Here is a 27940-nt window from a genome sequence, read left to right as displayed (position 1 = left end):
CACATTTTTTTCCAGAAGTTTACTAAGAGTTGGTAACAGGCTGATTGGTCGGCTATTTGAGCCAGTAACGGGGGCTTTACTATTCTTGGGTAGGGGAATGACTAGCTTCCCTCCAGGCCTGAGGGCACACGCTCTCTAGTAGGCTTAAATTGAAGATGTGGCAAATAGGAGTGGCAATATCATCTGCTATTATCCTCAGTAAATTTCCAACCAGATTGTCAGACCCCGGTAGCTTGTCATTATTAACTAAAAAGCAGCATTCCCCAAGAGAGGATGGCTTTCAATTCAGCAGTGATGAATTCATGAACTTCTTTGAGGAAAAGATCATGATCATTAAAAAGCAAATTGCGGACTCTTTAAATCTGCCTATTCCTCCAGAGCTCAGTTGTCCCGAATCTGCACAACTCTGCCAGGACCTAGGATCAAGGGAGAGACTCAAGTTTTTTAATACTGTATCTCTTGACACATTGATGAAAATAATCATGGCCTCTAAACCTTCAAGCTGCATACTGGACCCTATTCCAACTAAACTTCTGAAAGAGCTGGTTCCTGTGCTTGGCCCTCCTATGTTTAACATAATAAACAGCACTCTTTCCACCGGATGTTTACCAAACTCACTAAAAGTGGCAGTAATAAAGCCTTTCTTGAAAAAGCCAAACCTTGAACAAGAAAATATATATTTTTAAATGAATCGGCCTATATCGAGTCACCCATTCCTCTCAAAAATGTTAGAAAAAGCTGTTGCGCAGCATCTCACTGCCTTCCTGAAGACAGACAATGTATACGAAATGCTTCAGTCTGGTTTTAGACCCAATCATAGCACTGAGACTGCACTTGTGAAAGTGGTAAATTACCTTTTAATGGCGTCAGACCGAGGCTCTGCATCTGTTCTCGTGCTCCTAGACTTTAGTGCTGCTTTTGATACCATCGATCATCACATTCTTTTGGAGAGATTGGAAACCAAATTGGTCCACACGGACATGTTCTGGCCTGGTTTCGATCTTATCTGTTGGAAAGAAATCAGTTTGTGTCTGTTGATGGTTTGTCCTCTGACAAATCAACTGTACATTTTGGTGCTCCGTTTTAGGACCACTATATATTTTACCTCTTGGTGATGTAATTTGGAAACATAATGTTAACTTTCACTGCTATGCGGATGACACACAGCTGTACATTTCGAGGAAACACGGTGAAGCCCCAAAATTAAGGAAGTGGATGGAAGACAGAACAGAGATGCTAGTTCTAGGTCCCAAGAAACAAAAATATCTTCTGTTTAATCTGACAATCTTGATGGTTGTACAGTCGTTTCATATAAAACTGAAGGATCTCGTTACTCTGGACCCTGATCTCTCTTTTGACTAATATATTAAGACTGTACAAGGACAGCTTTTTTACGTAACAAAAATCAGAAACTTTCTGTCCAAAAATTATGCAGAAAAATGTATCCATGCTTTTGTCACTTCTAGGTTAGACTACTGCAATGCTCTACTTTCCGGGTACCCGGATAAAGCACAAAATAAACTTCAGTTAGTGCTAAACACGGCTTCTAGAATCTTGACTAGAACCAAAAAATGTGGTCATATTACTCCAGTGCTAGCCTCTACACTGGCTTACTGTTAAGGCAAGGGCTGATTTCAAGGTTTTACTGCTAACCTACAAAGCATTACATGGGCTTGCTCCTACCTATCTTTCCGATATGGTCCTGCCGTACATACCTACACATACGCTACGGTCACCAGACGCAGGCCTCCTTACTGTCCCTAGAATTTCTAAGCAAACAGCTGGAGGCAGGGCTTTCTCCTAAAGAGCTCCAATTTTATGGAATGGTCTGCCTATCCATGTGAGAGACGCAGACTCGGTCTCAACATTTAAGTCTTTACTGAAGACTCATCTCTTCAGTGGGTCATATGATTAAGTGTAGTCTGGCCCAGGAGTGTGAAGGTAAACGGAAAGGCACTGGAGCAACGAACCACCCTTGCTGTCTCTGCCTGGCCGGATCGCCTCTCTCCACTGGGATTCTCTGCCTCAAACCCTATTACATGGGCGGAGTCACTGGCTTATTGGTGCTATTCCATGCGATCAATAGGAGGGGTGCGTCACTTGAGTCACTGACGTGATCTTCCTGTCCGGGTTGGCACCCCCCCTTAGGTTCGTGCCGTGGGCTATACTCGGCCTTGTCTCAGGATGGTAAGTTGGTGGTTGAAGATATCCCTCTAGGGTTGTGGGGGCTGTGCTTTGGAAAAGTGGGTGGGGTTGTATCCTGCCTGTTTGGCCCTGTGCGGGGGTATCGCTGGACGGGGCCACAGTGTCTCCCGACCCCTCCTGTCTCAACCTCCAGTATTTATGCTGCAATAGTTTGTGTCCGGGGGCTAGGGTCAGTCTGTTATATCTGGAGTATTTCTCCTGTCCTGCTGGTCATCTATGAACATTTGAACATCTTGGCCATGTTCTGTTATTATCTCCACCCGGCACAGCCAGAAGAGGACTGGCCACCCCTCAGAGCCTGGTTCCTCTCTGGGTTTCTTCCTAGGTTTGGACCTTTCTAGGGAGTTTTTCCTAGCCACCGTGTCTCTACACCTGCTTTGCTTGGTTTTGGGGTCTTAGGCTGGGTTTCTGTACAGCACTTTGTAACATCAGCTGATGTAAGAAGGGCTTTATAAATACTTTTGATTGATTGTTGATAGACAACAATCATTTTTCACTTCTTCCACACTGACTTTACAGAATTCAAAAGTACAATTCTTGTCTTTCCTAATTTGGTCTGATCTACTTGGATCTTGGATCTGACTGCACCAGATTTGCCAGTTTTTGCTGTGAGATGTTACCACACTCTTCCACCAAGGCAACTGCGAATCCGACCATCACCCATGGTGAGACAAAACCGCGACTCGTCAGTGAAGAGCACTTTTTGCCAGTCCTGTCTAGTCCAGCGATGGTGGGTTTGTGCCCATAGGCGACATTGTTGCCGGTGACGTCTGGTGAGGACGTACAACCGGCCTACAAGCCCTCAGTCCAGCCTCTCTCAGCCTGTCTGAGCACTGATGGAGGGATTGTGAGTCCTGGTGTAACTCGGGCAGTTGTTGCCATCTTGTACCTGTCCCTCAGGTGTGATGTTCGGACGTACCAATCCTGTGCAGGTGTTACACGTGGTCTGCCACTGCGAGGACGATCAGCTGTACATCCTGTCTCCCTGTAGATCTGTCTTAGGTGTCTCACAGTACGGACATTGCAATTTAATGCCCTGGCCACATCTGCAGTCCTCAGGCCTCCTTGCAGCATGCCTAAGGCATGTTCACACAGATGAGCAGGGACCCTGGGCATCTTTCTTTTGGTGTTTGTCAAAGTCAGTAGAAAGGACTCTTTAGTGTGCTAAGTTTTCATAACTGTAACCTTAATTGCCTACCGTCTGTAAGCTGTTAGTGTCTTAACGACCGTTCCACAGGTGCATGTTCATTAATGGTTTATGGTTCATTGAACAAGCATGGGCAACAGTGTTTAAACCCTTTACAATTAAGCTCTGAAGTTATTTGGATTTTTACGAATTATCTTTGAAAAACAGGATCCTGAAAAAGGGGCGTTTCTTTTTTTGCTGAGTTTATATAAAGAGTTCCCTGGAGTGCACAAAAAAAACATGATTTAGGATAATAAATACACATTTTCAAAAGAATCCCTCAAATATGTTGTACAGTTTAATCGGGAATCATATTTAATTGGATCTGTAATTATTAAACAATACTTGCACAATATGAAATATATTCTCATAAATAATAATATAAACAGTAGGACAAATAATGTTTAAACTGATGCCGTTTTCGATGCCTCAGCTGGGCAGATACGAGTGCACAGTTTCATATATTGTTATCACGTTCGTTGCGCAGCACTGTTAATGTGATAATGTCCCTGTCACTTTCATTCAAGGCAGAGGTGTGGACTCGAGTCACATGACTTGGACTCGAGTCAGACTCAAGTCACAAATATGATGACTTGCAACTCGTCTTTAACACCAATGACTTGTGACTTAACTTGGACTTGAGCCCTTTGACTCGAACTGACTTGATACCCTCCCTACGCCCAAATATGAAACATTATGCTATTAAAAAAGTGTGCAGCGCATCAACTCTTCATTTAACAGATTATTGTTTGAATCGGACAGCAGCCAATCAAATTGTGCCAGCTGAGGAAAAAGTCGCACGTGGCTATGCAGAAGAATGTCGGTGGGTGAATTCAGTCGTAGCCCTCGGAAAGATGATACCCAAAATTATTATTTTCGGATATGAAGACTACGCTGTAGTCAACAAAAAACGGATTGCAACTTGCAAAACATGCGGGATGAAAATTACACGGAGGCGCAACAACTTCCAACTTGGTTCGACATTTGAAGCTGCACAAAGAACTGCATGTCGTGGCTAATATAGCCGACAGCTATATATAACTTTGCTTGTGTAACCGGTGCTGTACTGCACCACTGTAACTCTGTGTTGTGTGTGTTTGATTGAGACTATAGATGTGGACTTTGGCGATCAGGTTGTTTTAATTAAGAATAATTCACTCTGCATCTGCATCCAAAAGAAAATATAACATTTGTAGAGCACATATGTTCTGCGAATCATCACTTCTTTCTACAACAGATGCACAATAAAAGGGACTGGGATCATTCAAGGAGCCATCATTCACACATACAATAGCCTGCTAATACCTTAGCTAGCTATTAACCACATTGTCACGCCCTGACCTTAGAGATCCTTTATTCTCTATTTTGGTTAGGTCGGGGTGTGACTAGGGTGGGCATTCTAGTTTCTTTATTTCTAGGTTAGCCTGGTATGGTTCCCAATCAGAGGCAGCTGTCTATCGTTGTCTCTGATTGGGGATCATACTTAGGCAGCCTTTCCCCCACCTGTTTGTTGTTGGATCTTGTTTGTGTATAGTGGCCTTGAGCACGGCATAGCTTCACGTTCGTTTGGTTCTTTGTTTTTTTGCCGGTTCACGTAATAAAGAAGATTAACCCAAACCACGCTGCATTTTGGTCCAATTCTTACAACGTTCAACATGTTGAATTCAGAATGTTAATATCATCCTAAAAAGTACAGTTACAAGTGCATCTTAACACCATCCACTTATGAGTAACCTCTAAATATCCAACGTTATTCATGAACAAAACACTGTGTATGACTTTGTGCTTAAAATAATCAAACTTTTCGGAAGACGACAGAAAAAGCGTGCCTACCTCATAGTGCATCAAAATGATTTGAGCACTGGCACGCAGGGCAAAAAGTACACACTCCCAGGATGCAGGCATGCATAATAACAAGTCAACATGCCATATTAATATATGAACCTGGTGAAATTCACACAGTACTTTAACAGCATTTACATTTGTATAGCATGTAGGCTAACGTAACATTAAGTCAATGAGTCTCCACAGTCAGTCAGTGCGGGAACGTGATCATTGCACCCAAGATTGAGCTACAACTGGCTAAGCAGTTTGTAGCCTAAATCCTGCCTGGTGTTACTGCTGTTCCTAAAACCATTGACATACGTTAGCCTACTGTAACCACACACACACACAGAGGTTGTGTGTTAAGGTTAAGCGATTGTGTACAAGCCTACATCGCTCGATTGCGGCCCATAGCGATAGTCGATCGCTATTGGAGGGAGGGGGGGGGGGCTACCCATGTATTTCCATGGAAATATGTTTATTTGGAAAGTAATAAATATATTTTTTAAAGCTTTCATGATTTGCGTAAATGTAGTATACAAACTATTACTCTTGTTAAAAATATGAAATGGTATTACACTTGGTGAAGAGCACAATATGACTTGTTTAGGACTCGAAACTCAAAGTTTAGGACTTGACTTACCTGCCTTGACTTCGAACTTGAGTGCTAAGACTTGAGACTTACGGGTGACTTGTAAAACAATGACTTGGTCCCACCTCTGAATCAGGGTAATTACAGCACCTAAAGGTGTTACCCAATTGGGTAGCTTTGACAATCAAATGGGTGGGTATATAAAGGCATTGAAATTACAATGCGTAATGATGCACAATGGCTGCTTTGGCACTGTTGGAAGATTTGGAGAATGGAAGAATTCGGAGAGAGCGAATTTTCGGAGACCAACAAGATTTACTGGCCATTGATGATGAGTGGCTTATGAGCCGGTTCCGATTACCAAGAGCTGTTCTCTTGGATTTCTGTGCTATAGTGGTTCCAGCTTTACAGAGAAGCACACGCAGCAGATGTTATTGCGGGTGTAGCTAAATGCTTGTTCCTAGCTCCAACAGTGCAGTAGTATCTAACAATTCACAACCATGGCTATTTAACAGTCTGATGACCTTGAGATAGAAGTTTTTCAGTCTCTCGGTCCCAGCTTTGATGCACCTGTACTGACCTCACCTTCTGGATGATAGCGGTGTGACCGGGCCGTGGCGGTTGTTGTCCTTGATAATCTTTTTGGCCTTCCTGCGACATTGGGTGCTGTAGGTGTCCTGGAGGGCAGGCAGTGTGCCCCGGTGATGCGTTGGGCAGACTGCCCCACCGTCTGGAGAGCCCTGCGGTTGCAGGCGGTGCATTTGCCGTACCAGGCGGTGATACAGTCCAATAGGATGCTTTCAGTTGCACACCTGTAAAAGTTTGTGAGGGTCTTAGGGGCCAGGCCAAATTTCTTCAGCCTCCTGAGGTTGAAGAGGCACTGTTGCACCTTCTTCACCACACTGTCTGTGTGGGTGGACCATTTCAGATTGTCAGTGATGTGTACGCCGAGAAACTTGAAGCTTTTCACCTTCTTCACTGCGGTCCCGTCGATGTGAATAGGGGCATGCTCTCTCTGTTTCCTGAAGTCCATGATCAGCTCCTTTGTTTTGTTGACATTAAGGGAGAGGTTATTTTCCTGGCACCACTCCGCCAGGACCCTCATCTCCTCCCTGTAGCGGTGCCATCATTGTTAGTAATCAAGCCTACTACTGTTGTGTCGTCTGCACATTTGATGATTTGATGATGTGCGTGGCCACGGAGTCATGGGTGAACAGGGAGTACAGGAGGGGGCTGAGCACGCACCCTTGTGGGGCCTCTGTTGAGGAGCAGCGTAGTTGAGGTGTTGTTTCCTACCTTCGCCACCTGTGGGCGGCCAATCAGGAAGTCCAGGACGCACGCAGTTGCAAAGGCCGGGGTTCAGACCCAGCTCCCTGAGCTTAATGATAAGCTTTGAGGGTACTATGGTGGAGGCTTAACTGTAGTCAATGAACAGCATTCTTGCATAGGTATTCCTCTTGTCCAGATGGGATAGGGCAGTGTGCAGTGCGATGGCGATTGCATCATCTGTGGATCTATTGGGGTGGTATGTAAATTGAAGTTCCCATTATATGACATGTTTTTGAGTCCATCTGTGTCCCTGAGTCTTCCACAGGCTTAATTTCACACACTTCAGTCGTGCTCACTGTAGGATAGGTGTGTTGCTACCATCTAATCTGGACCTCAGGAAGGGCTCAGGTAGTGACTCATCAACTTTATCCTCCATGTAACCCATTGAAGGTCAGAGGGGAGGGACCTCTGGCTTTCTCACCCAATGGCTTTTGAGGAGAGGACACGAGTATTCAATTTAGATTTTCCCTCATTCTCAGTCAGCATTATAACCACCTGATATGATCTGACAGTGTCCTGTCATCACTACCCATTATAATGGTTATTTTGTTTTTGTGTAGCCTACTGATGTTTTGGCCTGGCCATCGAAGGTAAATTGATAATGGTAGTCAGTCTTCAGATGGGAAAAAAAATCATACAATATTGCCCTCTGCTGGTAGGCTTCAATTTAGGCACATGCAAACATAATAGCCTAAACTTCTACCCTCCAAGATATTGTATTAATAAATAATGATATACTATTAAGTAGATGCTTTTGTCCAAAGCGACTTAGACATGTGTGCAAACAGTTATGTCAAAGGTGGCCCCAGCAGTAATCGACCCCATATTGCTTGGCATTGCAAGCACGATGCTCTACTGATTTGAGAAAGTGTACAGATCTTGTTTGTCCTTCCAGCAAATTTAACAAGCAAACCCAACTCATCTGATCCAACAATTTTAAAAAAAGAAAGCAAACCTCTGAATAAATAACAAGATAAATAATATTTATTTCCATGTCTTTGTCATATATAAAATTGTGTCCACAATTAATATTAACAACGCAATAACGAGAATCCTTTATTTCTGTGTTGCGAGATTCAGGCTCCAGCAACCTGTGAATGTTTACTATTGGTTGACAGGGAGAAAGGTCCAACAGGAGCAGAGCCACCTCTAGATTGGTGACTACCTCACTGATAATACACACATGGGTGCTTATGTTTCTACAGCACACGATGCCAAACATTAGCCTGACAGAAACAGATCTGGGACTGCGGTTTGCCAACTCCTATGGCCGTGGTCAATTGGCAAGATGGCACAAACAGATCTGGGACCAGGCTATCCAAGCGTACCATGGTTAGGACTACCTTCCTAATGGTCTGACCCAAATGGCTAACATGCGGTCTCTGGAGCCTGCAGTCACACCAAGCCCTTCAATGTACACACAACTTCATTACCCAGGATTCATCGCACTGTCTAAACCAAACAATTAATTTTGAAATTCTCAACAATAATTCTCAAAACCATATTACCATTAGTGAAATAAATTATTTCATCATTATCATAATTATTTCTCATCATAACCATGATTCTTGTTTATTTTACACATTGTAATTTCTTTCCCTAAAGTATGACACAAAACCCCAGCAACCGTGAAAACAAACAGTAACGATGAATAAACAACCTTTTTCTAGCCTACAAAACAATGTAGATCATTAGATGCCAAGATGTGCTCAAAGAAAATATGTAATGGTTTCTCGCAGTTGGTTCTCTTGCTGTTAAGTAGGTTTCATTGATGCCATGTAAGTTATCAAAAGGTCTAATATACTGTATAGAATATTAATTACAGTAACAAGGTATCCATGCAATCTTTTTTCCTTTACAGAGTTCAAGGATTCAGTAGTAAATAACAAGGTACTGTACAAACCCACATCACTGCTGGACAGCCTGAGTGCCAGCATGTTATAGGTCGCCATCATGATCTGAGGCTGAGGACCAGCTAGGAAGCACACCGGGGGTCCTGAAGCCTTCTGCCACTGTTAGGCTATAGAACAGGTATTGGCCTGGTAGTAATCTCAGAATCAAAAGTTGTGCTGGTTAGCTAACAAGAGTACCATGGTAGATATTCATTAAAGAGCAATAGAAAGACCAAGATCTCTCCTTTCTGTCAAGGTGTTAGGTCAGTGGTTCGAGATAGCTGGTCGTCCAACGTTTACCTTAAGTGCCAGTCACAACTGTTTGCATATCACAACTACAGTGTATGCAGTTCCTTGATGAAAATCAAAGTGGACTTTGGTCATACTGCTTTGGTGCTCTCACCCAAGCAGACTTAGAAAGTGGCAGAAGGCTTAACAAGCACATAACACTACTAGACCCAATCCCAAAATCGACCCCTATGCCCTACACATTTGTGGAGATCTGACTGGATGACAGGTGTAAGCAATATGGTAATAGCTCCACCTTGCCCTCTGATAGGCTAGGTGGAAGTTTCCCCACATTCCCCACATCCAATCCCTCAGATCTGTGCTTAGGGGTCCATTTGTGATTGAGCCCTAGTGTTTCTGCTTCCCTCCAGCTAATCCACTGTCCCCAGCCCGCAGAGCACAATGGCTCCACAGCAAACCCCAAAACAAGAGCTAAAGCAACAATCCAAAATTCATTCAGTCAGTCAAATACATTATTATTACTTGTTTTAAAAACAATAGCCAATAGTTAACCTGTAATGCAAAGAGCACTGGCAGTAGCGTGGAGAGCCCAGGGAGCAGCACAACAATAAGGGGAAAGAGTTTGTATTAAGCTTGTCTAACTGGACATGCACTATTGATAGTGATGGTGTGTTATTATTATTATTCAATAAGATCAAAACTAAGTAACAAGGGATGAAATGATCTTACTGCACAGAACTAAAAGGGCTAGAGAGGGTTCACGTGGTAAACCAGGGTTTGTGGGAGTGGCCTGGGAGTAGAGTGGGAAGGTATGGGAAATAGGCTGGCACAAAAATACATTCATTATTTGACCCTACTAGGTCCAAGTCGACATACAGCATGTTGGGAGTGTTAACATCTTGATTTGATTGATATGTGCGCATGTTCTTATGTGTGGGAGAGACAAAATGTCTCCGACTGATGAAGTCTGGCCAATTTAGCTGCCTTGCTTGCTAATTTTCCTCCTCACCCTCCTAAGCATCCTTTCCAAAGTATAAGTATATTTTGTGCATCTACTCTGTGGTAGTAGTACTCCGCAACTACAGTTGTGATTTAGGAACAGAGTTCTTGTGTAATGGAGATGGGTGGAGGGGAGGGATGCCCAACACTGAAGGTTGATTGTGAGGCTGGATGGGTTTATCAGAATAGTCTGGGCAAAGTGGGTGTAGTCATCATTTCACATTTAATCTTGGTTGCCATGTCTCTGGACTGACTCCGGCTCCCCAGTAAGAACTAAAGAAAGCGGCCAAGCAGCAAAAAGCTATTCACACATTCAGGACAGAGAGGCACACGCCTCTGCACACCACACTGCACCGCCCAAGCCCGGATGAGTCAGAACCCAGGGCCAACGCTGCCTACCTGCTTCCTAAACAGAGAATGAAAGAGCGAGAGAGCAAGAAGAGAAAGGCTGATGGGAGAGAGGGAAATCAGCTCAATATACAGCAAACAGAGGTCCATGTGGAGAGAAAGGGAAGGAGAGGAACGTGGTGGTATACTGTAGCCAGAGGCGCATGTAGTTGTGATGTGATGGTCTGATGGCCACTACCATGAGCCTGACAGTGGTCCAGACAACTTCCCCAACATTGTGGATCTGGATGACAGAAGCCTTGGCAAGACAGAGGGGTTCCTAAGGGGTGGGATGGACACATGGGTACTGGGCAGCACCTCAGGCCAAGCAATGTGGTTCCTCTAGCTGCCTGTTGCTAGTATCTTCACCTCCAGTTAGCATGCCAGGCTCTTTGTCTGTTGTTGGTACCATCAAGACTATGTAGTCTCTGCCAGGGTATGCCCCTCTCTCTCTATGCTGCACCAGCTCCCTCTCCCTGCAGAAACACTACAATCCCCCAGCTGATTGACCCCTCTCCTCCTAAACCTCTCCCTCTCTCCCCCCACGGTCCACCTATTGCATGTTACTGTACAGAGTCAAAAGCGATGAGCTGAAAGTTTTAAAAAGCAACAGGAGTCCTGGATGTGTTTTGCAGTTTGTCGTCACGCTTTCCTGGGCCTACGTGAACATGGGCATGCATTCGTTCATTGGTTCATATACAAACACACACTAACTCGTTCATTCACTCTCACACATGTACACCATCGCATACAAACACATGCGCACACACTCGCACAGATGTACTCTCGGTCTCATGCATGCCCTGCTCATTTTCTAGTGGAAGTTGAGCATGCAGGACTGGGGGGAATGAGGGAATGGAGGAGAGGGGCATTTCTTTAAAAAGGAAAGGTGTGTGTGTGGGGTGGGGGGGGGGGGTCTTAATATTTCAGCTGCCTCTTCCTGTACTTCTTGTCCTCGTTGTCTATTGGGGAGAAAAACAAAACGTTTTATCATTAAAGTCTACATGCATAGAGCTTAACCATGAGGCATAAAAAGTCATTCATGAGAAGGGTAAACTGAAAAGTCAAAATCTAGCACGTTTTAGCTACAATATGCAGGTTTCAAAGAGGTGCAAGGAGGAGGCAGAGGAGAGATGGGAGAAAAGGAATGAAACAATGAGAAAAACCCAAATTATAAAGTACCTTTTACAGAAGGCGAGAGGAGACAAAGTTTAGGCTGAATAAGGAATGCAGAAAAAGAGAGGAACGTCACTTTTGGGGGGTTTCCAAAGCAAGCTCTAGAAGAAATGCTATCCCTAACCCATTTTCTTACCAAAGTCAATCAGAAATCTCTAGGGAAAACCAAACAGACTCACATGTAGCGCATTTAGAAAGAATTCAGACCCCTTGACTTTTTCCACATTTTGATACGTTACAGGCTTATTCTAAAATGTATTAAAATCTTTTTTTTTTCTCCTCATCAATTTACACACAATACCCCATCGTGACAAAGCAAGAACCAGTATTTATACATTTTAGCAAATTTAAACAAAATACAAAAAACTGAAATATCACATAAGTATTCAAACCCTTTACTCAGAACTTTGTTTGAAGCACATTTGGCAGCGATTACAGCCTTGAGTCTTCTTGGGTATAACGCTTGGCACACCTGTATTTGGGGAGTTTCTCCCATTCTTCTCTGCAGATCCTCTCAAGCGCTGTTAGGTTGGGTGGGGAGCATCACTGCACAGCTATTTTCAGGTCTCTCCAGAGATGTTTGATCGGGTTCAAGTCCAGTGATCGGGTTCAAGTCCAGTGATCGGGTCCAGAGATGTTTGATCGGGTTCAAGGACATTCAGTGACTTGTCCCGAAGCCACTCCTGCGTTGCCTTGGCTATGTGCGTAGGGTCATTGTCCTGTTAGAAGGTGAAGCTTCGCCCCAGTCTGAGGTTCTGAGCGCTCTGAAGCAGGTTTTTTCATCAAGGATCTCTGTACTTTGCTCCGTTCCGCTTTCCCTTGATCCTGACCAGTCTCCCAGTCCCTGCCACTGAAAAACATCCCCACAACAGGATGCTGCCACCACCATGCTTCACCGTAGGGATGGTGCCAGGTTTCCTCCAGACGTGACACTTGGCATTCAGGCCAAAGAGTTCAATCTTGGTTTCATCTGACCAGAGAATCTTGTTTTTTCATGGTCTGAGAGTCTTTAAGTGCCTTTTGGCAAACTCCAAGCGTACTGTCAGGTGCCTTTTACTGAGGAGTGGCTTCCATCTGGCCACAATACCATAAAAGGCCTGATTGGTGGAGTGCTGCAGAGATGGGAGAACCTTCCGGAAGGACAATCATCTCCACAGAAGAACTCTGTCGGAGTGACCATCGGGTTCTTGGTCACCTCCCTGACCAAGGCTCTTCTCCCTCGATTGCTCAGCTTGGCCGGGCGGCCAGCTCTAGGAAATGTCTTGGTGGTTCCAAACTTCTTCTATTTAAGAGTGATGGAGGCCACTGTGTTCTTGGACCTTCAACACTGCAAATAAATGTTGGTACCTTTCCCCAGATCTGTGCCTCGACACAATCCCATCTCAGGCTTCTATGGACAATTCCTTCGACCTCATGGCTTGATTTTTGCTCTGACATGCACTGTCAACTGTGGAAGCTTATATAGACAGGTGTGTGCCTTTCTAAATCAAGTCCAATCAATTTACCACAGGTGGACTCCAATCAAGTTGTAGAAACATCAAGGATTATAAATGAAAACAGGATGCATCTGAGCTCAATTTCAAGTCTCGTTGCAAAGGGTCTGAATATTTTTGTAAATAATGTTTTTTATTTGCTAAAATTTATAAAAACCTGTTTTCGCTTTATCATTATAGGGTAATGTGTGTAGATTGAGGAATTTATTTGATCCATTTTAGAATAAGGCTGTAACGTAACACAATGTGGAAAAAGTCAAGGGATCGGAAAACTTTCCGAATGCACTGTATTTCCTGTTTTTGAACAGGAAGCTACTTTTAGAAACTGAGTCATACCGTCTAAGTGATTACGGGAGATGTACTTGAGGGCCTCATCCAATAGGATGACGGGGATGGAGATCTTTAGGACCACAATCCACTGGCACCAGGACAGAGGGGTCACTTGGAAGATCAGCTGGAGAGCAGAGAAAAGAGGTGGACCAGGTCAGAGAGAGGGATACACTAGAAAGCAAACTATTGCTGACGGACAGACAGAACCTATGTATATGCTGTACTCACAGGCAGGGGCTCGACGTAGAGGATGAGGAAGTGGAGGGACAGGGAGAGGACTATGGCCCCCAGCAGCCAGAAGTTCACCCAGGGAGGCATCCTGATCAGGGACTGGTTCTCAGACAGACTAGAGGCAGGAGGAGAAGCCACATTAGAAAAAAATATTAATAGACAAGACAACTACTGGACCCAAAACATGGTCTACAGGGCAATTATTATGGTGCAGATGTATGAGGTCTGGGCCCGTATCCACAAAGCATCTCAGAGTAGGTGTGCTGATTTAGGATATATTATCGTATTCATTATGATCTGAAAGGTGAAACTGATCCTAGATCAACACTCCAACTCAGAGTCTTTGTGGGTAAAGTCCCTGATTTACAGTAGTCTATACTCAAATGACTGGCCTAATAAAACTAATACAACTCTCAGAATCAGGGTGAAATAGCAGAAGGCCAAAACATGAATGGAAAGTATTCAGACCAGACTGGACTTAATCCAACATTTTGTTACGTTACAGCCTTATTCTAAGTTGTATTTTTTCTCTTAAATCTACACACAATACCCAATAATGACAAAGCGAAAACAGGTTTTTAGAATGTTTTGCACATTTATTAAAAATAACCTGACTTACATAAGTACTCAGAGACCCTTTGCTATGAGACTCGAAATTGAGCTCAGGTGCATTATGTTTCCATTGACTATCCTTGAGATGGTTCTACAACGTGATAGGAGTCCACCTGTGGTAAATTCAAATGATTGGACATGATTTGGAAAGGCGCACACACCTGTCAACACAAGGTCCCACAGTTGACAGTGCATGTCAGAGAAATAAATCAAGTCATGAAGTTGAAGGAATTGTCCGTAGTGCTACGAGACAGGATTGTGTCCAGGGCACAGATCTGGGGAAGGGTACCAAAATATTTCTGCAGCATTGAAGGTCCAAGAACACAGTGGCCTCCATCACTCTTAAATGGAAGTTTGGAACCACCAAAACATTTCCTAAAGCTGGCCGCCCGGCCAAACTGAGCAATCGAGGGAGAAGGGCCTTGGTCAGGGAAGTGACCAAGAATCCGATGTTCACTCTGACAGAGCTCTGGAGTTCCTTTGTGGAGATGGGAGAAACTTCCAGAAGGACAATCATCTCCGCAGCACTCCACCAATCAGGCCTTTATGGTAGAGTGGCCAGACGGTAGTCACTCCTCAGTAAAAGGCACATGACAGCGTGCTTGGAGTTTGCCAAAAGGTACCTAAAGGACTCTCAGACCATGGGAAACAAGATTCTCTGGTCTGACTGCCAAGCGTCACGTCTGGAGGAAACCTGCCACCATCCCTACGGTGAAGCATGGTGGTGGCAGCATCATGCTGTGGAGATGTTTTTCAGCGGCAGGGACTGGGAGACTAGTCAGGGTCGAGGGAAAGATGAACGGACTAAAGTACAGAGAGATCCTTGATGAAAACCTGCTCCAGAGCGCTCAGGACCTCAGACTGGCGTGAAGGTTCACCTTCCAACAGGACGACGACCCTAAGCACACAGCCAAAACAACGCAGGAATGGCTTCGGGACAAGTCTCTGAACATCCTTGTGTGGCCCAGCCAGAGCTCGGACTTGAACCCGATCAAACGTCTCTGCAGAGACCTGAAAATAGCTGTGCAGCGACACTCCCCATCCAACCTGACACAGATGAGAGGATCTACAGAGAAGAATGGGAGAAGCTCCCCAAATAGAGGTGTGGCAAGCTTGCAGCGTCATACCCAAGAAGTCGAGGCTGTAATCGCTGCCAAAGGTACTAAAACAAAATACTGAGTAAAAGGTCTGAATACTTTCTGAAAATCCCCAAAATGTGTTTTTGCTTTGTCATTATGTCATTATGGGGTATGGTGTATAGATTGATGAGGGGGAAAAATGTAATCCATTTTAGAATAAGGCTGTAACGTAACAAAACGTAACATTTTCTAGATTGACTGACATTCATGTCTTAAAGTAATGATGGACTGTCATTTCTCTTTGCTTATTTGCGCTGTTCTTGCCATAATATGGACTCTTTTACCAAATAGGGCTATCTTCTGTATACTACCCTTACCCTAACACAACTGATTGGCTCCAATGCATTAAGGAAAGCAATTCCACAAATTAACTTTTAACAAGGCACACCTGTTAATTGAAATGCATTCCAGGTGACTACCTCATGAAGCTGGTTGAGAGAATGCCAAGAGTGTGCAAAGCAGTCATCAAGGCAAAGGGTGAGTACTTTGAAGAATCTCAAATATAACATATATTTAGATTTTTTAAATACTTTTTTGGTTACTACATGATTCCATATGTGTTATTTCATAGTTTTGATGTCTTCACTATTACTCTACAATGTAGAAAATAGTAAAAATAAAGAAAAACCCTTGAATTAGCAAGTGTCCAAACGTTTAACTAGTACTGTATATGTAAGAGGACGATATGCTTCTTTTGAGCCTAAAATTTAGAAAATCTGCCCAACATTTTAGGCGTGGACCCATATATATATATATATATATATATATTTATTGTGTATGTGTATGTGTACATACATACATACATACATACATACATACATATCATTTAGCAGATGCTTTTATCCAAAGAGACTTACCGTCATGCGTACATACATTTAACGTACGTGTAGCCCCGGGAATTGAACCAACTATCCTGGCGCTGCAAGTGCCATGCTCTAACAACTGTGCTACAGAGGACCACCAGATATGGACCAAAATATATTCATGTATAATCATATAGTTCTGTTGCCCTCCCAAGTACAACATGCTGCTGACTGACCTGTTGAGGGAGTTGAACATCTCTATGGTGACCAGCACAGAGAGGGCCATGGTGGTAGGGTAGCGGGACTCAAACACCTCGCAGTTGATGCCCTGGAACATGGGGTTGTCCTCCGAGCACTGCATAAAGTGTCTCTGTGAAGAGAGGACAGAAGTTAGGTAAAGCAGGCTTCACAGCATATAACCAACATGGGGTTGACCTGCTGATTGACCATACACTGATTGGGTCTCTGTGGAGAGGTAGAGGAGAGTGGTGAGGTAGGCTTTACAACAGACAAAATAGCACCATGGAATGGGCTTTGTGTTGCACTATTCAACTTAAGTTGAATCTTCCATTCCATCTAGATACAGTCATTGCACATTGGAGTATTATTCCAAAGTTTCTTACACGGCATTAGATGAACAAGACTGACTTCAAGCAAGTCAACGACCAGAACACTCGAAGCACTGTGCGCACAGGAAGTGACCTAACCTTGCGACCTGCTGTGTTGGGTCCCAGATTTGATCTGATACTGCAGCAGCTGCAGGAAACCCTTGACTCAGCTCCTCCTCTGTTCCCCCTTTCCTTCTCTGACATTTTCCCTTCTGGGGACCCTTGGACTCAGTTCACTCCTCTGTTCCCGCTCTTTCTCTAACATTCCTATTTCCCTCAGACCACATGTGTCTTATTCTCCACCAGTGAACTTTCTATTTTCTCTGAATTCTATTTCTGTCTCTTTGTATGATCCCAGAGATTGTTGTCATGGCAAATAGCTGATGGGGGTAACGGGGGTTAACCATAAGAACAACCAAATATAGCCCAGAACTGTACTAAGTGATTAAGCACCATCCTCTGGGGATGGATGCTATTGAAAACACATATAAACAAGAGGTGTTTGAAAAGTTACTGGTTTTCCTGAGAAGAATATCCATTTCTAGAGGCAGCAGAGAAAAGGGGTTGACCTAGGTCCTATTTATTAGGACACACTGTAGCAAAAATGGTTTTTAACTAGCTGGACATATTCAAGCAGTCCCTCCTTGTTTCAGTCGGTTTTCTTCCACCCGGTGGCTAATGAATAGGACCCTAATGAAGTCATTGTAATGGTGTGTTTGTTTCCACTCACCAGCTGGTAGAAGGTCACATTTGGGCCTTCCTCATCAAACAGGTACCACCAGGTGGCAGCACCCACCGTGCCCAGACCAACATACCCTGCAGGAACACACAGAGACAGTCAGGCAGGAAGTCAGAATCCAAGCAACCGTGAGAGCCAGGTCGATCACGCTTTAACCCCCCATGTTAGGAATGAAAGTCACATTAGGGTAGTCTCCAACTAGCTAGCATGACACTTTGATTATGACTTGCGAGACTACATGAGAGATAAAAAGAATGAATGAGCAACTCTTGTTGTATTATAACCAGTGTCCAGTAGACCAGACAGTGTCTCACCTCCAATGGCCAGGTATCTGAAGAACAGCCATCCAGAGATGAGGGGCTCCTTGGGGTTGCGGGGTGGTTTGTCCATGATGTCCAGGTCTGGGGGGTTGAAACCCAGGGCAGTCGCAGGGAGACCATCTGTCACCAAGTTGACCCAGAGCAACTGTACCGGGATCAGAGCCTCAGGCAGACCCAAGATGGCCGTCAGGAAGATGCTTCAGACAGAGAGAGTAAACACGCATCAGAAATACAAAGAAAACAACGACAGTCAGCATTCTTGACATAGGAAAATGTGTGATTTTGTGTGCAAGTGCATGCATCCCTGCTTACCAGACGACCTCGCCGACGTTTGAGGAGATGAGGTATCGTATGAACTGTTTCATGTTGTTGTAGATGGCCCTGCCCTCCTCCACAGCCGCCACGATGGTAGAGAAGTTATCATCAGACAGAACCATCTCAGAGGCTGACTTAGCCACAGCCGTGCCCGAGCCCATGGCAATGCCAATCTCTGCCTTCTTCAGGGCTGGCGCATCATTCACCCCATCACCAGTCTGTGGAGGAAAGCAAAAGTATTTCATTATTTAATAGGGTGTTATACAGACATGCGATGATGGGAAAACTTGATAGTTCGCAGAACTCTTCATTGTCAAGCCAAGTCAGAATAGATTGGCACATAAGTGAGTAATTCAAAGAATTAGATTAGACATTTGATCTATGTATTCATTGATTTATTTGTACACAAATGAAGTAAAGTCAACATCAATCAAGATCTAGTCAAAATTATACTGAAATGAGGCACTGAGCTCCCAGGCAGTTGAATGAGACAAATGGGTGGAGCTGTGCATTATCCCTCTCCTCACCATGGCAGTGATCTCATCAAACGACTGCAGGAAGCCCACGATCTTAGACTTGTGGGCTGGCTCCACACGGGCAAAGCACCGTGCCCGCTTTACAGCTTCTCTCTGGGACTCTATGGGTAGGTCGTCAAACTCCCTGCCGGTGTAGGCCTTGCCCACCACATCCTCATCCTCGCCGAAGATACCGATGCGTCGGCAGATGGCCACAGCCGTGCCCTTGTTGTCCCCGGTGATCATGATGACACGGATGCCCGCCTCGGCGCAGAGCTGGATGGCGCCAATCACCTCCTTCCTGGGCGGGTCCAGCATGCCCACGCAGCCAACGAATGTTAGGCCCGTCTGGAGAGAGCGAGGAGAGGATGCAGAGAAAAGAGGAGAAGAGGGGTAGGAGGCAGGTAGAGGAAGAGGATGAGGGAATGTCGAGGACAGAATGTGAGCACCAGATAGATGAGCAGCACCCAGTCAGGCATCAGAATACAACCTGGATGTAGCTCAAGCTAAAAGGATAAAGGGTGTCAGAGTAGGGGGAGCGCACCACATAAATACAATGATAATAATTTGTAAGGTGGATGATCTCTCCTTACATAGGACATGTCTATAAAAACAAAACAAATAACTCTCCCTGCCCAGTTCTGTCCATGCCCGTCTCTGACATAGCACACAGAAACCTACAAACACTAAGGTTTTCCATCTCTCTCTTGTACCTCATACTCAGCGAACTTAGTGGCATTCTCCAGATCCATGTCTTCCCGTTTTGGTGGTAAATCCCGTGTGGCCATTCCCAGGCATCTCAGTGTGTCCCTGCCGGTGCCCCAGTCCCTGATCAGGGAGGTCAGCTGCTCTCTCAGGGGCATGGTCAGCGCCACCTTCCCTGTGCCAACACGCAGGTACTGGCAACGCTCCATCACGCTCTCTGGGGCACCCTGTGAGATTGGAGTGGAGAGGTGTGAGTGTGTGTGTGTGTGTGTGTGTGTGTAGGGAGAGGGGGGGGGGGGGGGGTACAGGGGTCAAAAGGACACACAAGGTTAAAAAAAATGACAGCAAAACAACTTGGACATCCAAGCTCCTAATCACTCTGGCTTACAGAGAAAATGTATTATTAAAGCATGTGAGAGATCTGTTGACTGAGGGGTGTTTGTGTGTGTACCTTGATGAACATCTTGCTCCCAGAGCCTGGTTTGCTAGTGGGGGTACAGTACACAGACATGGACTTGCGGTCGCGAGAGAACTCCAGAGTAAACTCTTTCTTCATCAGCTGCCTGATGACCTGGTGAGAGAGAGAGAGAGAGAGAGAGAGAGACACACCAAGAGAGAGAGAGAAGAAAGCAAAAGAGAAAGAGAATGAGAGAGACCGGGTGTTTATTCCAGACAGGCGTGTTTGTGGGCATCGGTCATCCTCTCAGTACCAGGTGAGGGACCGGGAGGCTTGACTCTGCCTTGGCTGTGTTGTTTTGATGGAGGGGGCTCTAATGGGCCAGGTGTGGGACTGAGACTGGGAGGCTTCTCTTTGGCTGTGATGCTAACATGATGGATGAGACACTCCAGCATCCTATCTACTCTGGACTGGGAGGCTGTGTTGTGTTTGTGATGGAAGGGGCTTTATCAGACTAAGGCCCGTATCCACACAGCCTTTCAGAGTAGACCCGCTGATCTATGATCAGTTTAGCCTTTTAGATCATAATGAATAAGATTATATGGACAGATCCTAGATTTTTGTATTTAACCTTTATTTAGATCAGCACTCCTGATTTGTGGATCTGGGCCCAGATGGGTGACAGAGGTTTGGCTGTGTTTTTGACACTGGATGGATGGTACTCTAACATCCTGTTTGGGCTCAGAGTCAGCCAAAGGCACCAGACACAACTGAGCAAGTCTGTACAGTGCCTTGCGAAAGTATTCGGCCCCCTTGAACTTTGCGACCTTTTGCCACATTTCAGGCTTCAAACATAAAGATATAAAACTGTATATTTTTGTGAAGAATCAACAACAAGTGGGACACAATCATGAAGTGGAACGACATTTATTGGATATTTCAAACTTTTTTAACAAATCAAAAACTGAAAAATTGGGAGTGCAAAATTATTCAGCCCCCTTAAGTTAATACTTTGTAGCGCCACCTTTTGCTGCGATTACAGCTGTAAGTCGCTTGGGGTATGTCTCTATCAGTTTTGCACATCGAGAGACTGACATTTTTTCCCATTCCTCCTTGCAAAACAGCTCGAGCTCAGTGAGGTTGGATGGAGAGCATTTGTGAACAGCAGTTTTCAGTTCTTTCCACAGATTCTCGATTGGATTCAGGTCTGGACTTTGACTTGGCCATTCTAACACCTGGATATGTTTATTTTTGAACCATTCCATTGTAGATTTTGCTTTATGTTTTGGATCATTGTCTTGTTGGAAGACAAATCTCCATCCCAGTCTCAGGTTTTTTGCAGCCTCCATCAGGTTTTCTTCCAGAATGGTCCTGTATTTGGCTCCATCCATCTTCCCATCAATTTTAACCATCTTCCCTGTCCCTGCTGAAGAAAAGCAGGCCCAAACCATGATGCTGCCACCACCATGTTTGACAGTGGGGATGGTGTGTTCAGCTGTGTTGCTTTTACGCCAAACATAACGTTTTGCATTGTTGCCAAAAAGTTCAATTTTGGTTTCATCTGACCAGAGGACTTTCTTCTACATGTTTGGTGTGTCTCCCAGGTGGCTTGTGGCAAACTTTAAACAACACTTTTATGGATATCTTTAAGAAATGGCTTTCTTCTTGCCACTCTTCCATAAAGGCCAGATTTGTGCAATATACGACTGATTGTTGTCCTATGGACAGAGTCTCCCACCTCAGCTGTAGATCTCTGCAGTTCATCCAGAGTGATCATGGGCCTCTTGGCTGCATCTCTGATCAGTCTTCTCCTTGTATGAGCTGAAAGTTTAGAGGGACGGCCAGGTCTTGGTAGATTTGCAGTGGTCTGATACTCCTTCCATTTCAATATTATCGCTTGCACAGTGCTCCTTGGGATGTTTAAAGCTTGGGAAATCTTTTTGTATCCAAATCCGGCTTTAAACTTCTTCACAACAGTATCTCGGACCTGCCTGGTGTGTTCCTTGTTCTTCATGATGCTCTCTGCGCTTTTAACGGACCTCTGAGACTATCACAGTGCAGGTGCATTTATACGGAGACTTGATTACACACAGGTGGATTGTATTTATCATGATTAGTCATTTAGGTCAACATTGGATCATTCAGAGATCCTCACTGAACTTCTGGAGAGCGTTTGCTGCACTGAAAGTAAAGGGGCTGAATAATTTTGCACGCCCAATTTTCCAGTTTTTGATTTGTTAAAAAAGTTTGAAATATCCAATAAATGTCGTTCCACTTCATGATTGTGTCTCACTTGTTGTTGATTCTTCACAAAAAAATACAGTTATGTTTGAAGCCTGAAATGTGGCAAAAGGTCGCAAAGTTCAAGGGGGCCGAATACTTTCGCAAGGCACTGTATATGAAAGGCCAGGATCAATCAGGGCCAGACAGGACCCTCTGTCTATGTGAGTTCTAGTGCCAAACAGGTGGTCCATGTTGATTTTACAAGGGACACAGACCATTTAGTGGGTGCAACTCAACTTGGCCTTAAGGCATAAACTTGTAATGAAGTGCAAGGTTAACATAGAACGTATACAGCCCTGCGTTCACATCCTTAAAAATCAGCAAAATGTCTGACTAACATGCATCATACTGATCAAGCTGTAAATAATCAGAAATGGTTGGTTAGATTTGCATTGTCATTCATTTGTGGATACTGAGACCCATTTCCCTCGCTTTCCATTTCCTAGTGTCTAGTTACGAAGTACCACTAGGAGTCACCCTCGTTCCAGTTCCCATGAGCTCTCGCCCTCTCTCCCCCTCCCAGCTCAGACATCTCTGACGTGGAGACATGATGCCAGGGGCCTCCATAGACACTTCACAGATGTCCTCACAGACAGAGAGCCGCTGAGCCAAAAGACCCCTCTTCCCATCATTAAGCCACTGAGACACTGAGCCCATATTAAGCCAAAATCCCTCTCTTCCTCCCGTCGTAAAACAAAAGACGAGGAACGTGAGCCGAGTCGGTCTAGTGACGGCAGAGGAGGAAGCTAAACATCGTCTTACACACTTCACCGACAACTAGTGCATTAGTAGGAAACGACATCCTATTTATTTTCTGTTCAAAGCCCTAACAGAGGGCTGGAAAGTTTAGCTAACCTCTTCATAAACTCCCTGGCTTGTCTAAATATTATCATCTCTAGCCTCTGAGGACGACTTGTGTCAGTGACAGGGTTTTTTCTTGTCGTGGGACCGTTGGGAATTTTAAAATTGAACTTTATCTGGGGTTCAGTGGAAAAACTTGGAACCGCTGGTCATTGACAAGAGCACAGGGAGTTAGACTCTCTCTCACGCCTACCTGTCACTGGTCATTCACAAAGACAGAGAGAAGAGTCAGACGAGGAAAGGCGTCATTCGCACAGATGGAAGCTCAGAGCCCATCACTGGGAATTCACCACAGGGCAGTTAGGTCAGTTCGTAGCACTTTACAATAACTCCACATAATAAAGAATTTATAGTGGATTAGTTCATTTATTAAACAATACAATTTACTAATCATTAGTTAAGACTGCATCGTCTCAAGTGTGGGCTATTTATACTTGTTACTTATACATGTTTTAAGTGACCACTATTTTCTGTGTGCGTGCGCATCTTTGTTATCATTCATGCATTCGGGACATAATGTAAAACCTAGTTTGTATACCTAGCTAAGTCTAAGAAGAAATTTGCAAGCCTGTCTTAATCACACAGCTAAATTTAAATCACGCAACCTTTAAGTTATGGGTTAACCAAGATTATAAACTGGGTGGTTTGAGCCCTGAATGCTGATTGGCTGAATGCCGTGGTATAGGACGAAACATTTATTTTTACTGTTCGAATTACATTTGTAACCAGTTTATAATAGCAATAAGGCACCTCAGCGGTTTGTGGTATATGGCCAATATACCACAGTAAGTGCTGTGTCCAGGCACTCAGTTGTGGTGTGTATAAGAACAGCCCATAGCACACCCCCTCGTGCCTTATTGCTTAATTAGACAGTCCTAAGGAGTGACTGCAATCCACACTGGTTTTTGCAGGAAATTCCTTGCCAAGAAATGCTTGTGTTCACAATATTTTCCTAAACATCCTCTGTAGTGTGTGCTTATTGTTTAACCATTGATATGTTCTAGGGGCCATTTTGAGACCTTAAGGAACATCAGGTACTGCTGGAATGTCTACTAATGGCATGTCCATCTTTTTGTGAGAAATCACACTGTTCGCTCAAAACATTTATACAGTATAAATAAAGTATAAATATCCCACACTTTAGAAGAGACCACGCAAAAATACTCAACTAATGATTAGTAAATGGTTTTAAATAACCTATTAAACATCTTATGAATGATTTTATGAAATCATAATTCAATACGTTAAAAGTGATTGATAAATGTGTGAATAACTAGGTTACTAAATGTACAAATGTGATAGTAATTATTAATTTATGAATATGCTATTCACTTAGCCATTATAAATGCTTTTTTACTTGGTGTTATTATAAAGTGCTACCCGAGAATCTGTATTCTCACACATTCTCTCTCAGGGTTTACGAATACCCTAAGTGCGGGCCAGCCAGTTACCAATGCAATTCGGACTACTGATGGAGCAATCACTGGTTTCATTAAATAATCAATTTTATGCGAGAAACCCATTTAAGTGCTAAACTAGGAGCTGAGGTGATCTTAGTGGAGATCATTGTCCCATGCGTTGAAAGCCAATAGGTACCTGCTCCCATTACCATACTTTGTTCAAACTTGTCCAAGTTCAGTTGTTTAATCACTGTGTTCATGACAATGTTAGATACATAATTAAATATGTATATGAATATGCGAGCAGTATGAAGATTGCCTAATACACACGACATGCATGGATAGAAGTGTTGTACACATTCCATCCACAATCCCTCCCCACTTCCCCCAGTGTTTTCCCTAGCTGCTTACTGCGTTGCACGCTCCGGCGCGCTCCACCTTGCTGAGGCCTGACATGTCAGTCTTGAACACATTCATCTTCTCCACCAGGGTAGTGAGGGCAGTCTCTGTCGCCTCACCCACCTTCTCATACACTCCTTTGGCCTAGGAGGGGAGAGGGGAAAGGATTGGTTAGTCAAAAGCACGGAGAAACTCTGTCCGTGTTCAAATACCCTCATTTGCGTTCTAAATTGTAGGCATTTCGGGTATGCGAAAATAGAGATTTGGGCTTTTCATCTAGTAGAATTGGCTGCACCCTATTAAGGAGGAGAATCTTTGAGACCCACATGTGCCTGACAACAGCTGATAAAATCACAAGGCGATGTGCCATACAAAAATGAATGAATGGCTGGAATCAACGCAATTGTGCATTAAAGGACACATTCTCAGTATGGATGAGTCTAGTATGTTGATATTTGTTGCTTATTGCATTAGGTGTGACTACTCTGTGCGTACTAAATAGTATACTGTATGTGGTACAATTAGTACAAAGTATGTAAGACATCTAGGCAAGACAGATTTCGGACACAGCCACTTGTCACATGTGCCGAATACAACGTGTAGACCTTACAGTGAAATGCTTCAAGAAAGAGTTAATAAAATATTTAGTAAATAAACAAGTTTTTAAAAATCAAATCATATCAAAGTAACAAGAACTGTACATAACAATAACGGTGGTATATACAGGGGGTACCGGTACCGAGTCAATGTATGGGAGTACAGGTTAATTGAGGTAATTTGTAAAGTGACTACGCATAGACAATAAACAGCGAGTAGCAGCAGTGTAAAAACAAAAAGCGGGGGTTCGTAAATAGTCTGGGTCATCATTTGATTAGTTTAGTTGTTCAGCAGTCTTATTATGGCTTGAGGGTAGAAGCTGTTAAGGAGCTTTATGGTCCTATACTTGGTGCTCCGGTACCGCTTGCCATGCGGCAGCTGAGGTAACAATCTATGACTAGGGTGACTGGAGTCGGGACAATTTTTGGGGCCTTCCTCTGACACTCATGGATGTCAGGAAGCTAGGCCCCAGTGAAGTACTGAGCCGTACGCACTACCCTCTGTAGCGCCTTCCGGTCAGATGCTGAGTAGTTGCCATACCAGGCTGTAATGCAACCAGGATGCTCTCGATGGTGCAGCTGTAGAACTTTTTGAGGATCTGGGGACCCATATCAAATCTTTTCAGCCTCCTGAGGGGGGAAAGGTGCTGTCTTGATGTGTTTGGACCATGATAGTTTGTTGGTGATGTGGACACGAAGGAACTTGAAGCTCTCGACCCGCTCCACTTCAGTCCCGTCGATGTTAATGGGGGCCTGTTCGTCCCTCCTTTTCCTATAGTCCACAATCATCTCCTTTGTCTTGCTCACATTGTTGTCCTGTCACCACACTGCCAGGTCTCTGACCTCCTCCCTATAGGCTGTCTTATCGTTGTCGGTGATCAGGCCTACCACTGTTGGGTCATCAGCAAACCCTCCAAGCCCAAATATAAAAAAATGATGCTATAAAAATAAAAAAAAAGTGTGTGTTTATTTTGAAAGTAATAAATATAGATATTTTTAAAAGCATTCATGATTTGCGTAAATGTAATATACTAACTATTACTCTTGTTTAAAATATGAAATGTTATTACACTTGGTGAAGAGCACATTATGACTTGTTTAGGACTCGAAACCTAAAGTTTAGGACTTGAGACTTGACGGTCTTGACTTGGGACTTGAGTGCTAAGACTTGACTTACTTGTGACTTACTTGTGACTTACTTGTGACTTACTTGTGACTTACTTGTGACTTACTTGTGACTTACTTGTGACTTACTTGTGACTTACTTGTGACTTACTTGTGACTTGTAAAATAATGACTTGGTCCCACCTCTGATAAGCACTGATGTGACGTCTAAAAGTCTGACTAACCAAGGTGTGTGTGTGTATGTGTGTGTGTGTGTGTGTGTGTGTGTGTGCGCACGTCAATTAGTGAGTGCATTCTCTCAGTAATTCACATCAACCTTCTCTAGTCCTCATTAGATGACTTGAGTCATAGTGAGTGGTGTGGTTTCATAGCTGGCTGACCTGACCTGCCAGGTAATGAATGTCCTCTGTAGCTCAGTTGGTAGAGCATGGCGCTTGCAATGCCAAGATAGTCGGTTTGATTCCTGTGACCAACCATACGTAAAATGTATGCAATAGCTTTCATTATTATGACGTGAGTAGGTGGAGCCCACCGTGTTTTAATAGGACACAGCCCTGCCCACACTGTACCTGTCTGCCCCACTGAACACCACATGGTCAATAAACCCCCACTGCCCTCCACCGCCATCAGGGTGCACTAATCTCACACCACTCTGTCCACACAGCTGCTCTACCTTTATAGTCCCTTCCCTCCTCCCTCCATCCATTATATCTAGTTGGGAAAGACACACTTCTACAAAATAGCATGCTAAATCAGTTCTACAACGAGTCTTTTTGGGAAACAATCACAATTTCCTCTGTTTGAATAGCTTGTAATTAAACTGCTGTGTCCTTGGCTTCATTTACACACAGCATGGTTACCATGACACCGTGGTGATGACAGAGGTGAGAAAAGCAATCAGAGAACTAGAGAAACAGAATCACACATCAGAGTAAAATTAGATCAGCTACTGTAGGAGGCTTGGATATGTGTGTGTGTGTGTGTGTGTCTTCGTTATCATTCATGCATTTGGCATAATGTAATACCTAATCTGTATACTTAGCTAAGTCTATGAAGAAATTTGCAAGCCTGTCTTATTTTCACAAAACCTTTCTCTTAGAGTGGAGTCTGCTTTGCATGGCAAACACACTCATTTGTGTATCACGGAGGTTAGTCCAACTCAACATTAATAATGACATCAGTCAAACCTAGGAGAAGGCAGCAACAGATGTGCAGCCATGTCTACGGCTC

The 27940-nt window shown here is 44.0% G+C and overlaps 1 protein-coding gene across 2 annotated transcripts in view; it reads right to left on the bottom strand.

Moving 5' to 3' along the window:
* Nucleotides 1-8098: 8098 nt before the first annotated feature.
* Nucleotides 8099-27940, bottom strand: part of LOC110537826 (sarcoplasmic/endoplasmic reticulum calcium ATPase 1) — a 76495-nt gene continuing 56653 nt past the window's right edge. Inside the window, exons 13-24 of one of the 2 annotated variants that reach the window (XM_036937855.1) lie at nucleotides 25002-25133; nucleotides 20101-20220; nucleotides 19658-19876; nucleotides 18957-19292; nucleotides 18427-18647; nucleotides 18109-18311; nucleotides 17786-17871; nucleotides 16684-16817; nucleotides 13891-14008; nucleotides 13669-13786; nucleotides 11846-11879; nucleotides 8099-11625 (exon numbers count right to left, since the gene is read on the bottom strand). In XM_036937855.1, the coding sequence (XP_036793750.1) occupies nucleotides 11875-11879; nucleotides 13669-13786; nucleotides 13891-14008; nucleotides 16684-16817; nucleotides 17786-17871; nucleotides 18109-18311; nucleotides 18427-18647; nucleotides 18957-19292; nucleotides 19658-19876; nucleotides 20101-20220; nucleotides 25002-25133 (1692 nt within the window). In that variant the 3' untranslated portion in view covers nucleotides 8099-11625; nucleotides 11846-11874. The remainder of the gene's footprint in view (nucleotides 11626-11845; nucleotides 11880-13668; nucleotides 13787-13890; nucleotides 14009-16683; nucleotides 16818-17785; nucleotides 17872-18108; nucleotides 18312-18426; nucleotides 18648-18956; nucleotides 19293-19657; nucleotides 19877-20100; nucleotides 20221-25001; nucleotides 25134-27940) is intronic. The other variant, XM_036937854.1, reaches the window with a different exon arrangement.

The sequence above is a fragment of the Oncorhynchus mykiss genome, chromosome 12 (assembly GCF_013265735.2).
Source record: "Oncorhynchus mykiss isolate Arlee chromosome 12, USDA_OmykA_1.1, whole genome shotgun sequence".
In the NCBI taxonomy this organism is placed as follows: domain Eukaryota; kingdom Metazoa; phylum Chordata; class Actinopteri; order Salmoniformes; family Salmonidae; genus Oncorhynchus; species Oncorhynchus mykiss.
Note: the sequence above shows the minus strand (reverse complement) of the source record. Positions and strands in the feature narration are given on the sequence as shown.